This window comes from Hyperolius riggenbachi, chromosome 10 (assembly GCF_040937935.1).
Source record: "Hyperolius riggenbachi isolate aHypRig1 chromosome 10, aHypRig1.pri, whole genome shotgun sequence".
NCBI lineage: Eukaryota > Metazoa > Chordata > Amphibia > Anura > Hyperoliidae > Hyperolius > Hyperolius riggenbachi.
Window position 1 is genome coordinate 2,350,838 of NC_090655.1, and position 12,791 is coordinate 2,363,628.

Sequence of the window (12,791 nt, forward strand, 5' to 3'; positions counted from 1 at the left end):
CCTCAGAGGAGCTCACACTCTAATCCTACCATAATCATAGTGTAATGTCCTACCATATTATTATGTATTTATATAGCAGTGACATCTTCTGCAGCACATTACAGAGTACATAGTCATGTCACTGACTGTCCTCAGAGGAGCTCACAGACTAATCCTGCCATAGTCATAGTGTAATGTCCTACCATATTATTATGTATTTATATAGCAGTGACATCTTCTGCAGCACATTACAGAGTACAGTCATGTCACTGACTGTCCTCAGAGGAGCTCACAGTCTAATCCTACCATAGCCATAGTGTAATGCCCTACCATATTATTATTATGTATTTATATAGCAGTGACATCTCCTGCAGCACATTACAGAGTACATAGTCATGTCACAGGCTGTCCTCAGAGGAGCTCACAATCTAATCCTGCCATAGTCATAGTATAATGTCCTACCATATTATTATTATTATGTTTTTATATAGCACTGACATCTTCTGCAGCACATTACAGAGTACATAGTCATGTCACTGACTGTCCTCAGAGGAGCTCACAGTCTAATCCTACCATAGCCATAGTGTAATGCCCTACCATATTATTATTATGTATTTATATAGCAGTGACATCTCCTGCAGCACATTACAGAGTACATAGTCATGTCACTGACTGTCCTCAGAGGAGCTCACAATCTAATCCTACCATAGTCATAGTCTAATGTCCTACCATATTATAATTATGTATTTATATAGCACTGACATCTTCTGCAGCACATTACAGAGTACATAGTCATGTCACTGACTGTCCTCAGAGGAGCTCACAATCTAATCCTGCCATAGTCATAGTGTAATGTCCTACCATATTATTATTATGTATTTATATATATATGTGTGTGTGTGTAATATTATTATAGTCACACTTAACTATCCCTCTGAGGAGCTCACAATTACCCATATGTCTACCCTAGTCTAGGGCCAATTTTAGGTGGAGGCTAATTAACTTATCTGTACATTGTGCTTGAAAGTATGATCTATCCCAGGCAGAGGTTTGTGAATGGCACCCAGGCCATATCTGCATTTGTCTTCTTTCATTGCCTGCCCAGCTGGGATTGCAGAGCTGACCTCCTGTGTGAATGTAGGTTTCTGCTTGATAGATTTCAGCCAGTAAGATGCTGATAATTCTGGGTTGTGTAAACATTTAATGCAATTGTATGCAGGTTGGAATTAGACCAATCAAAATATTCAGGAAGTCTTTTGCCTCAATTCCAAACTGCATACATTGTATATCCAATGTTCCTGCAGGATCTCTGCTGCTTGGCTGGACCAGCCGTGTATGAGCTGTGCAGACTCCTCCCCATCCCATCAGCACACACTGGAGGTAGTCGGGGAGGAGCTGGGAGAGGGTAGTCCCCGCCTACTTACTCCTTGTGCTTTGCAGGGGGAATCCTTGGGAGGAAGTGGGCGGGGCAAGGCAATGGCTCTCTGCAGAGGAAAACTCTCAGGTCCCGTTTCCACTAGAGCGAATCTACGTGCGTTTTCTGCGTCTGCAGATTCGCATAACCAATATAAATCAATGGGCCCGTTTACACTTGTCAGAAATTCTGTGCGGTGGATAGTGCAGAAAAAATCTGCACAGCAGGGCCATCATAATTCACACCCCTCAAGGCTAGTGTGCGATTCGCCTGTGATGTATTTAACAGGTAATTCGCATGCATTTTCGTTATGCGAATATTCCCTGCGAATTCGCGTACGTTCTCGCTTAAAATTAATGTACAAGCACACAGGCACTGACATGGTTAAATTCGCATACTTACAAACAGAAGCGAATTTTAATGCGTTTTCACATTAAATTTCGCATACGAATTCGTTTTTCGCGTTTTCCACAGCGGAATCGCACCGCACTAGTGGAAATGGGCCCATAGGGGCCAGGGGAATGCAGGGCTTACAGCATAGAAGGAGAGTTGATGATAGCCGGGTGCTTACCAAAATTAGCTGGGTGGAGCACCCGGCTAAGAGAGCCTGGAGAGAACACTGATACATCTGCAGTTGCCTGCCGTCTCCATGGAAATGTCGGAGCACCAGTACATGCACAGATATAAAACATGGATTAATTTCCTCATTTCTTTGGGGTCTGGATTTGGCCTGCAGGGCTTATTTGACACCTGTGTTCTGTTTTTCATTTTTTTCCCTTTCGTGTAAAGAACTTGCAAAAGTTAACCCAAAGAGGTGATCCTAATTCTCCCAGGAAACAAGTATTTGTTTGCATAACCGTGCAATGTGCTAACGTGCAGAGGTGAACTGTGCGAGCCAAACCTGAGAAAACCCGTGCAATGTGCTAATGTGCAGAGGTGAACTGTGCGAGCCAATCCTGAGAAAACCCGTGCAATGTGCTAATGTGCAGAGGTGAACTGTGCGAGCCAATCCTGAGAAAGCCCGTGCAATGTGCTAATGTGCAGAGGTGAACTGTGCGAGCCAATCCTGAGAAAACCCGTGCAATGTGCTAATGTGCAGAGGTGAACTGTGCGAGCCAATCCTGAGAAAACCCGTGCAATGTGCTAATGTGCAGAGGTGAACTGTGCGAACCAATCCTGAGAAAACCCGTGCAATGTGCTAACGTGCAGAGGTGAACCGTGCGAGCCAATCCTCAGAAAACCCGTGCAATGTGCTACTGTGCAGAGGTGAACTGTGCGGGCCAATCCTGAGAAAGCCCGTGCAATGTGCTAACGTGCAGAGGTGAACTGTGCGGGCCAATCCTGAGAAAGCCCGTGCAATGTGCTAACGTGCAGAGGTGAACTGTGCGGGCCAATCCTGAGAAAGCCCGTGCAATGTGCTAACGTGCAGAGGTGAACTGTGCGGGCCAGTCCTGAGAAAGCCCGTGCAATGTGCTAACGTGCAGAGGTGAACTGTGCGGGCCAATCCTGAGAAAGCCCGTGCAATGTGCTAACGTGCAGAGGTGAACTGTGCGGGCCAATCCTGAGAAAGCCCGTGCAATGTGCTAACGTGCAGAGGTGAACTGTGCGGGCCAGTCCTGAGAAAGCCAGTGCAATGTGCTAACGTGCAGAGGTGAACTGTGCGGGCCAATCCTGAGAAAGCCCGTGCAATGTGCTACTGTGCAGAGGTGAACTGTGCGGGCCAATCCTGAGAAAGCCCGTGCAATGTGCTAACGTGCAGAGGTGAACTGTGCGGGCCTATCCTGAGAAAGCCCGTGCAATGTGCTAACGTGCAGAGGTGAACTGTGCGGGCCAATCCTGAGAAAGCCAGTGCAATGTGCTAACGTGCAGAGGTGAACTGTGCGGGCCAGTCCTGAGAAAGCCAGTGCAATGTGCTAACGTGCAGAGGTGAACTGTGCGGGCCAATCCTGAGAAAGCCCGTGCAATGTGCTACTGTGCAGAGGTGAACTGTGCGGGCCAATCCTGAGAAAGCCAGTGCAATGTGCTAACGTGCAGAGGTGAACTGTGCGGGCCAATCCTGAGAAAGCCCGTGCAATGTGCTAACGTGCAGAGGTGAACTGTGCGAGCCAATCCTGAGAAAGCCCGTGCAATGTGCTAACGTGCAGAGGTGAACTGTGCGAGCCAATCCTGAGAAAGCCCGTGCAATGTGCTAACGTGCAGAGGTGAACTGTGCGGGCCAATCCTGAGAAAGCCCGTGCAATGTGCTAACGTGCAGAGGTGAACTGTGCGGGCCAGTCCTGAGAAAGCCAGTGCAATGTGCTAACGTGCAGAGGTGAACTGTGCGGGCCAATCCTGAGAAAGCCAGTGCAATGTGCTAACGTGCAGAGGTGAACTGTGCGGGCCAATCCTGAGAAAGCCAGTGCAATGTGCTAACGTGCAGAGGTGAACTGTGCGAGCCAGTCCTGAGAAAGCCCGTGCAATGTGCTAACGTGCAGAGGTGAACTGTGCGGGCCAATCCTGAGAAAGCCAGTGCAATGTGCTAACGTGCAGAGGTGAACTGTGCGGGCCAATCCTGAGAAAGCCCGTGCAATGTGCTACTGTGCAGAGGTGAACTGTGCGGGCCAATCCTGAGAAAGCCCGTGCAATGTGCTAACGTGCAGAGGTGAACTGTGCGGGCCAATCCTGAGAAAGCCCGTGCAATGTGCTAACGTGCAGAGGTGAACTGTGCGGGCCAATCCTGAGAAAGCCCGTGCAATGTGCTAACGTGCAGAGGTGAACTGTGCGGGCCAATCCTGAGAAAGCCCGTGCAATGTGCTAACGTGCAGAGGTGAACTGTGCGGGCCAATCCTGAGAAAGCCCGTGCAATGTGCTACTGTGCAGAGGTGAACTGTGCGAACCAATCCTGAGAAAACCCGTGCAATGTGCTAACGTGCAGAGGTGAACTGTGCGGGCCAATCCTGAGAAAGCCCGTGCAATGTGCTAACGTGCAGAGGTGAACTGTGCGGGCCAATCCTGAGAAAGCCCGTGCAATGTGCTAACGTGCAGAGGTGAACTGTGCGGGCCAATCCTGAGAAAGCCCGTGCAATGTGCTAACGTGCAGAGGTGAACTGTGCGGGCCAATCCTGAGAAAGCCCGTGCAATGTGCTACTGTGCAGAGGTGAACTGTGCGGGCCAATCCTGAGAAAGCCCGTGCAATGTGCTAACGTGCAGAGGTGAACTGTGCGGGCCAATCCTGAGAAAGCCCGTGCAATGTGCTAACGTGCAGAGGTGAACTGTGCGAGCCAATCCTGAGAAAGCCCGTGCAATGTGCTAACGTGCAGAGGTGAACTGTGCGGGCCAATCCTGAGAAAGCCCGTGCAATGTGCTAACGTGCAGAGGTGAACTGTGCGGGCCAATCCTGAGAAAACCCGTGCAATGTGCTAACGTGCAGAGGTGAACTGTGCGGGCCAATCCTGAGAAAGCCCGTGCAATGTGCTAACGTGCAGAGGTGAACTGTGCGGGCCAATCCTGAGAAAGCCCGTGCAATGTGCTACTGTGCAGAGGTGAACTGTGCGGGCCAATCCTGAGAAAGCCAGTGCAATGTGCTAACGTGCAGAGGTGAACTGTGCGAACCAATCCTGAGAAAACCCGTGCAATGTGCTAATGTGCAGAGGTGAACTGTGCGAACCAATCCTGAGAAAGCCCGTGCAATGTGCTAACGTGCAGAGGTGAACTGTGCGGGCCAATCCTGAGAAAGCCAGTGCAATGTGCTAACGTGCAGAGGTGAACTGTGCGGGCCAATCCTGAGAAAGCCCGTGCAATGTGCTAACGTGCAGAGGTGAACTGTGCGAACCAATCCTGAGAAAGCCCGTGCAATGTGCTAACGTGCAGAGGTGAACTGTGCGAGCCAATCCTGAGAAAGCCCGTGCAATGTGCTAACGTGCAGAGGTGAACTGTGCGGGCCAATCCTGAGAAAGCCCGTGCAATGTGCTAACGTGCAGAGGTGAACTGTGCGAGCCAGTCCTGAGAAAGCCCGTGCAATGTGCTAACGTGCAGAGGTGAACTGTGCGGGCCAATCCTGAGAAAGCCAGTGCAATGTGCTAACGTGCAGAGGTGAACTGTGCGGGCCAATCCTGAGAAAGCCAGTGCAATGTGCTAACGTGCAGAGGTGAACTGTGCGGGCCAATCCTGAGAAAGCCAGTGCAATGTGCTAACGTGCAGAGGTGAACTGTGCGGGCCAATCCTGAGAAAGCCCGTGCAATGTGCTAACGTGCAGAGGTGAACTGTGCGGGCCAATCCTGAGAAAGCCCGTGCAATGTGCTAACGTGCAGAGGTGAACTGTGCGGGCCAATCCTGAGAAAGCCCGTGCAATGTGCTAACGTGCAGAGGTGAACTGTGCGGGCCAGTCCTGAGAAAGCCAGTGCAATGTGCTAACGTGCAGAGGTGAACTGTGCGGGCCAATCCTGAGAAAGCCCGTGCAATGTGCTAACGTGCAGAGGTGAACTGTGCGGGCCAATCCTGAGAAAGCCCGTGCAATGTGCTAACGTGCAGAGGTGAACTGTGCGGGCCAATCCTGAGAAAGCCCGTGCAATGTGCTAACGTGCAGAGGTGAACTGTGCGAGCCAATCCTGAGAAAGCCCGTGCAATGTGCTACTGTGCAGAGGTGAACTGTGCGGGCCAATCCTGAGAAAGCCCGTGCAATGTGCTAACGTGCAGAGGTGAACTGTGCGGGCCAATCCTGAGAAAGCCCGTGCAATGTGCTAACGTGCAGAGGTGAACTGTGCGGGCCTATCCTGAGAAAGCCCGTGCAATGTGCTAACGTGCAGAGGTGAACTGTGCGGGCCAATCCTGAGAAAGCCCGTGCAATGTGCTAACGTGCAGAGGTGAACTGTGCGGGCCAATCCTGAGAAAGCCAGTGCAATGTGCTAACGTGCAGAGGTGAACTGTGCGGGCCAATCCTGAGAAAGCCAGTGCAATGTGCTAACGTGCAGAGGTGAACTGTGCGGGCCAATCCTGAGAAAGCCCGTGCAATGTGCTAACGTGCAGAGGTGAACTGTGCGGGCCAATCCTGAGAAAGCCAGTGCAATGTGCTAACGTGCAGAGGTGAACTGTGCGGGCCAATCCTGAGAAAGCCAGTGCAATGTGCTAACGTGCAGAGGTGAACTGTACGAGCCAATCCTGAGAAAGCCCGTGCAATGTGCTACTGTGCAGAGGTGAACTGTGCGGGCCAATCCTGAGAAAGCCCGTGCAATGTGCTAACGTGCAGAGGTGAACTGTGCGGGCCAATCCTGAGAAAGCCCGTGCAATGTGCTAACGTGCAGAGGTGACCTGTGCGGGCCAATCCTGAGAAAGCCCGTGCAATGTGCTAACGTGCAGAGGTGAACTGTGCGGGCCAATCCTGAGAAAGCCCGTGCAATGTGCTAACGTGCAGAGGTGAACTGTGCGGGCCAATCCTGAGAAAGCCCGTGCAATGTGCTAACGTGCAGAGGTGAACTGTGCGGGCCAATCCTGAGAAAGCCCGTGCAATGTGCTACTGTGCAGAGGTGAACTGTGCGGGCCAATCCTGAGAAAGCCAGTGCAATGTGCTAACGTGCAGAGGTGAACTGTGCGGGCCAGTCCTGAGAAAGCACGCAATGCACGCTTGCTGAAGTCTACGTAATATTTCTATAATGTACTTGTTCCTCCCATTCCTGGTCTTTCCCTCCCTTCACCACCCTGCTGTTGTCTGTCATATATGCCATGTGCTGTTTGCCATAACACACGAGGCATTGGCTCAAGTTGTAACCCATGGATTTTTCTTTGTTCCACATTTACAGACTGTGAACCTACAGGTGTTTGTGATTGGTCCTTTGATGAGAATTGCCTTTTCTGCTGCTTGAGACGAGAAAAAGTTAAGGTACTGACATGAGAATCCATTGCAAAATAAACCTTTTTTTTCTTTTTTTACCGAATGCATCATCATTAAAGAGGAGCTGTCAGCCATACTATCTCAGGAAAAAAACACATATATAAGTAGATAAATACTTGCTCTACTTACATAACATATGTATTGCACTCTCCACGATATGATTCCTGTGAATTTTATAAAGGAAAAGTAGAGAATCCTATTCGAGACAGTTTCCATATTTACTGTGGCTATTTTGAAGCCAGTCGTGATGTAATATCCGCCCTTACTCTCCTCTGCCTGATTTGCCCGCCCTTCACTGTAGAAAGTGCATTGTTTCAGCATGAGAAATTTTGGCCAATCAGAGAGCAACAGAGGTGTGGGAGGGGAAAACGGGAGGGAAAGAGGCTTCAGCCAATCAGGCTGCATTAGATAAGTCTGAGGGGAAGTAGAGAAGCAAAAAAGGACAACCCAGCATGCCCTGCAACTTCCTTTTTGTGTACCAAATTTTTTGTGTACCAAATAAGTCAGGTAAACTGGGGAATGATCATTCATTAACAAGAAAAGTAAAAGTGATGTGTAACTTTTGGATTGCCTGGTTAGCATCCATCTTACTTGTTTACCAGATACAAATAAATTGATTTTATGCCTGACAGTCACTCTCTAATGTTGTAATTGAGCTGTTTCTGGGCAGCCTACCGAGCTGTACGTAGCACTGACCAAAATACCCAGCTTCACATCCGGCCTGCACGTCATCCATCTGTGTGTATTTCATCGGTTATGCGGTTCTGACATCATATCGGAGTATTGCGAGATCATGAGGTTTTCAGTGGAGCCTCGATCTGTACAGAAGTAGCTGGCATGTAGTATTGGTTTTTATTGGCGAGTGACCACTTTCTGCAGGGAAGGATGAAGTCCAGAGTGAGGGGTTGTCCGTATATCTGGAGAGTGCCCGTTCATCACTCACCAGGGGCATAAAAGACCAGATGTGTGCATATCCAATGTCCGTGCAGGATAAGGTGTTAGTGGGACTCCCGTCAGTGTAGCTTGTCCAAACTACAACATATTGCTGATTTCAATTGACAATATTGTCAGCATGAAATGCTAATACACAACGTTTCTATTTCAGCTTTTATGTGGCTGAATTTAAAGTTTGGCCCATATTTAAAAGTACTTAAAGTGAACCAGAGACTAAGCACCCTCATGTATTTTACCATATATATCAGTGGGAACATTAGAGGAAAACACCTACCCTGCTCTCTGTTTCATTTTTAACTGTTCAGCTTGCTTCTTATCAGCCCTGATAAAATCCCTAACTGAGCATTGTCTGGCTTTGCTCAGGAATCTTTATAGCCGAGTCTGTCTTCTCTGGTGTCTTTTCAAGCCCAAGCCTGCCCCCTTTTGGCTCTGCTATAATGATTCCTGAACAAAGCCAGACTGAATGCTCAGTCGGGGATTTTATCAGGTGCTGATAACAAGCGGGCTGAGCAGTAAAGGATGAAACAGAGAGCAGGGTAGGTGTTATGAGAGTGCTTCATCTCTGGTTCACTTTAAAGGAAACCTTAACTGAATGGGGGGTAAAGAGTTTCACTTACCTGGGGCTATTACCAGCCCCCTGCAGCAGTCCTGTGCCCTCGGAGCCGCTCTGGAATCCTCTGGTCCCCCGCTGTCACTTTCGTTTTTGACGACTCACCAGTCGGCCGGCCGCCATGCGTATTATTGGACGCATTCCCTACTGCATTTCGCACGCGTAGATATGCGACAACGCGTATTTTTGTACGCGTTGCGGTCCGCAACAGCGCTAATTGTAGTAGGGAATGCGTCCAATAATACACATGGCGGCCGGCCGACTGGTGAGTCGTCAAAAACGAAACTAAGTGACAGCGAGGGACCAGAGGATTCCAGAGCGGCTCCGAGGGCACAGGACTGCTGCAGGGGGCTGGTAATAGCCCCAGGTAAGTGAAACTCTTTACCCCCCATTCAGTTAAGGTTCCCTTTAAGTAAACCTAGTATCTATCTGTTGTTTACCAATTATTTCTATGTATATGTTTGTGTCCAGTCTAATTCTATTTAATAGAAAATTCATCCATATATGTAATTGGGGCTAGACAGACTTCAGGAGCCAGGTTGCCTGTGCCCCCTAAATATTATTATAGCTTTGCCTGATGGCTTCCCCAAATGTTTCCTGTCGGCTGCTGTATTTTCGCTCACTGTGCTTCAAAATAAAAATGGATGTCGTATTTTTCGAATGTGCTGTTTTAACTTGTCTTCATTTCCTTAAAGAGTACCTAAATTATAAATTACAGTTTGCTTTAAACCTAATAAGTTGCCAAGATATATAAAATTACACATAATAAAGTTTGATTTTCTCACCCCCAGGTACTGTATTCTGCATATGGTCTGGAAATTCCCGCCCCCAGTGTAAAATTGGGCCAGGGTGATTTATTTTTTCTTTCCAAATCATAGGCCCCCCACCCCCATGACCATGTGATCTAAAAGCAGACTGACATCCGAAATAAGAATTAGAGCAAATGGACAAGATAAGACGGTCTGCAGCAGTTCTCCTCTCCTTACACACTGTAAGAAGAGAAGTAATTTGATCCATGCAGGCAGAGAGTAGGGGAGGGAGGGGCAGGGGAAGGAACCAGGATGGAGGGGAGGACACATGCTGAGGAGAGAGAGCAGGGGAGGGACCAGGCTGGAGGGGAGGACACATGCTGAGGAGAGAGAGCAGGGAGGGAGGGGCAGGGGAGGGACCAGCTGGAGGGGAGGACACATGCTGAGGAGAGAGAGTAGGGGAGGGAGGGGCAAGGGAGGGAACCAGGCTGGAGGGGAGGACACATGCTGAGGAGAGAGAGCAGGGGAGGGACCAGGCTGGAGGGGAGGACACATGCTGAGGAGAGAGAGCAGGGAGGGAGGGGCAGGGGAGGGACCAGCTGGAGGGGAGGACACATGCTGAGGAGAGAGAGTAGGGGAGGGAGGGGCAAGGGAGGGAACCAGGCTGGAGGGGAGGACACATGCGGAGGAGAGAGAGCAGGGGAGGGAGGGGCAGGGGAGGGTCCAGCTGGAGGGGAGGACACATGCTGAGAGGGTGTACTTTAGCAAGGCTTCAGCATGAGGAGAAAGGAGGAGTTGCTACTACAGATATTATTGTCATCCTTTGGGTTGACTCGAGCAGTGTGTTATCAGTCGTTGGTCGCCTCTTACCAGTGATAACGCCTTGCCGTTTGCACGTCTTTTACTTGACAAGTTGTCCAACTTCTTCAAGTTGTTGGATAATTGTGCATTTAAAGACTTTTGTTGAGCGTGTGTATGAGCCTTTAGTGATTGCGCATCAGAATCTGATGATGAGCCATCACAGATCAGATGATCTTGTATGTCATGTCTTGTGACAACTATGTGTCATGTGCTTTCCACTGCAATCCATTTGTGAAATCTGGTGACCGATTTGGAAGCCCTGTACACACTTGCAAAAATAGTCCTTCAAAACCCACTCTTGACTTTTTTGGGGGGATGACCATTACCCTATAAACATGCTGTTTGGCTATAGGAAGCAAGTAGCTAGAGGCAGACAGCATAGCATAGTACTTGTGGGAGTTTTCAAACAGAGCAGTAAAATTAATTACATATATCCTGCTATTGGCTGCTTATCATCCTTGGCACACTAAGGACTGTACTTGTCTCTGACTGGAGTTTCCTACACACGTCCAACTTACTGCACAACCAACCACACAACAAGTTGTTTACCTGACTAGTCTGTACACGCACACACCAACGAACTAAACAACCAACTCATTGAAATACTATGTGTGCAAGCTAAATGACAAACTGCACAACATGTCCGCATTCAAAAACAACTAAGTTGTCTCAAAGACCTGTACACACGTTCCAACCTGCAGGATAGTTGGGCAGATTGATCCACCTGTTGGATCTGGCAAACAACCTGTTATCAGTCGGTCATCTGGTTGTTTGTCAGCCGTACTCACGGCCAACTTATCTTACTACAGACCAGTTTAGAAGATAGTTGGACAGATGGTACGTGTGTTGTATGAGCCTTTAGGAAAAGTACAGATACCCATATGGCAAATGATCGATTTCTCTTCAGTCCTCACACATAGCAGATTAATTCTCAACAGAACGGCAGTGTTGAACTGTTCCATTGAGTGCATTGATTGCTATGGCTGATTGATCTAAATTTTCCATTCTGTCTTATCGATACCTCGATCAGAATGATCAAATCTGCTGGGAATCAAATAGTAAAATTGATGCATGAATAGCTGGCTTAACATCTAAAGGTGCTCACTAACTGTTCAATTTTCAGCTAAGAATCCCCCGAGTGATCAGATAAATGCGATCAAATTGGCAGAAAATCACCTCATTGATGTACCAAATGGTTGCCCATACAATGTACAATCAAACAGTTTGATTTTCCCATTTATTCAACCAAAACATTTGAATAGATGAACATTTGAATAGTTGAAAATCTCTTTTTTTTTTTTTTATCAATAAAAAAATGATCAACTATTCAATTTTTCTATTAATATCTGATCAGATGTGTTGGAAGGACTGATTGCTTTCAAAATTGAAGTGTATATGTTAGGTTTGATAAAATCTAATAGATAAAAAAAAATGTAATGAATCGTTTATGGCCACCTTTAAGGTGATCGGTCGACAGTTAGTTGGTTGGAAAAAAAACGTTTTTATAATGTATCATGGATAGGAAGTACAGATTGGTTCGTTGATGGTGAAATAATCTATGTATTACGACCTTTCATTTCTGATCTCGTTTATCTGATCTCTTCAGTGATTCTTCGCTGAAAATTGTACAGTTAGTGGCCATCTTAACTGATGTAGCAGATTTTACTTTCAGAAGCATTTAAAGGACAACTGAAGAGAGAGGGATATGGAGGCTGCCATATTTATTTCCTATTAAGTAATACTAGTTGCCTGGCTGTCTTGCTGATGGTGGCGTAGTGGGTAGCGATCCCGCCTTGCAGCGCTGGGTCTCCAGTTCGAATCCCAGCTAGGGCACTATCTGCAAGGAGTTTGTATGTTCTCCCCGTGTCTGTGTGGGTTTCCTCTGGGTACTCTGGTTTCCTCCCACATCCCAAAAACATACAGATACGTTAATTGGCTTCCCCCTAAATTGGCCCTAGACTATGATACATACACTACACGATACATAGACATATGACTATGGTAGGCACTAGATAGTGAGCCCCTCTGAGGGACAGTCAGTGACAAAGACAGTATACTCTGTACAGCGCTGCGTAATATGTCGGCACTATACAAAATACTTTAAATAAATCCTCTAATACTTTTACCCATAGCCCCTGAACAAGCATGCAGCAGAGCAGGTACTCTGACTGAAGTGTGGCTGGATTAGCGGAATGCTTGTTTCAGGTGTGTGATTCAGACACTACTGCAGCCAAAGAGATCAGCAGGGCTGCCAGGCAACTAGTGTTATTTAAAAGGAAATAAATATGGCAGCCTCCATATGCCTGACACTTCAGTTGTCCTTCAAATCTCTACAGGGTTGTTTGTTTGTTTTTTAAT

At 47.9% G+C, this 12,791-nt stretch overlaps 1 protein-coding gene across 9 annotated transcripts in view; it reads left to right on the plus strand.

The window, feature by feature from the left end:
- Window positions 1-12,791, plus strand: part of LCOR (ligand dependent nuclear receptor corepressor) — a 202,590-nt gene that overhangs the window by 101,376 nt on the left and 88,423 nt on the right. For 7 of the 9 annotated variants that reach the window (XM_068255424.1, XM_068255425.1, XM_068255431.1 and 4 more), the window contains one exon: window positions 7,168-7,247. The exons of the other annotated variants lie outside the window; for them this stretch is intronic. In XM_068255424.1, coding sequence (XP_068111525.1) covers window positions 7,168-7,247 — 80 coding nt within the window. The remainder of the gene's footprint in view (window positions 1-7,167; window positions 7,248-12,791) is intronic. 9 annotated transcript variants of the gene reach the window in all.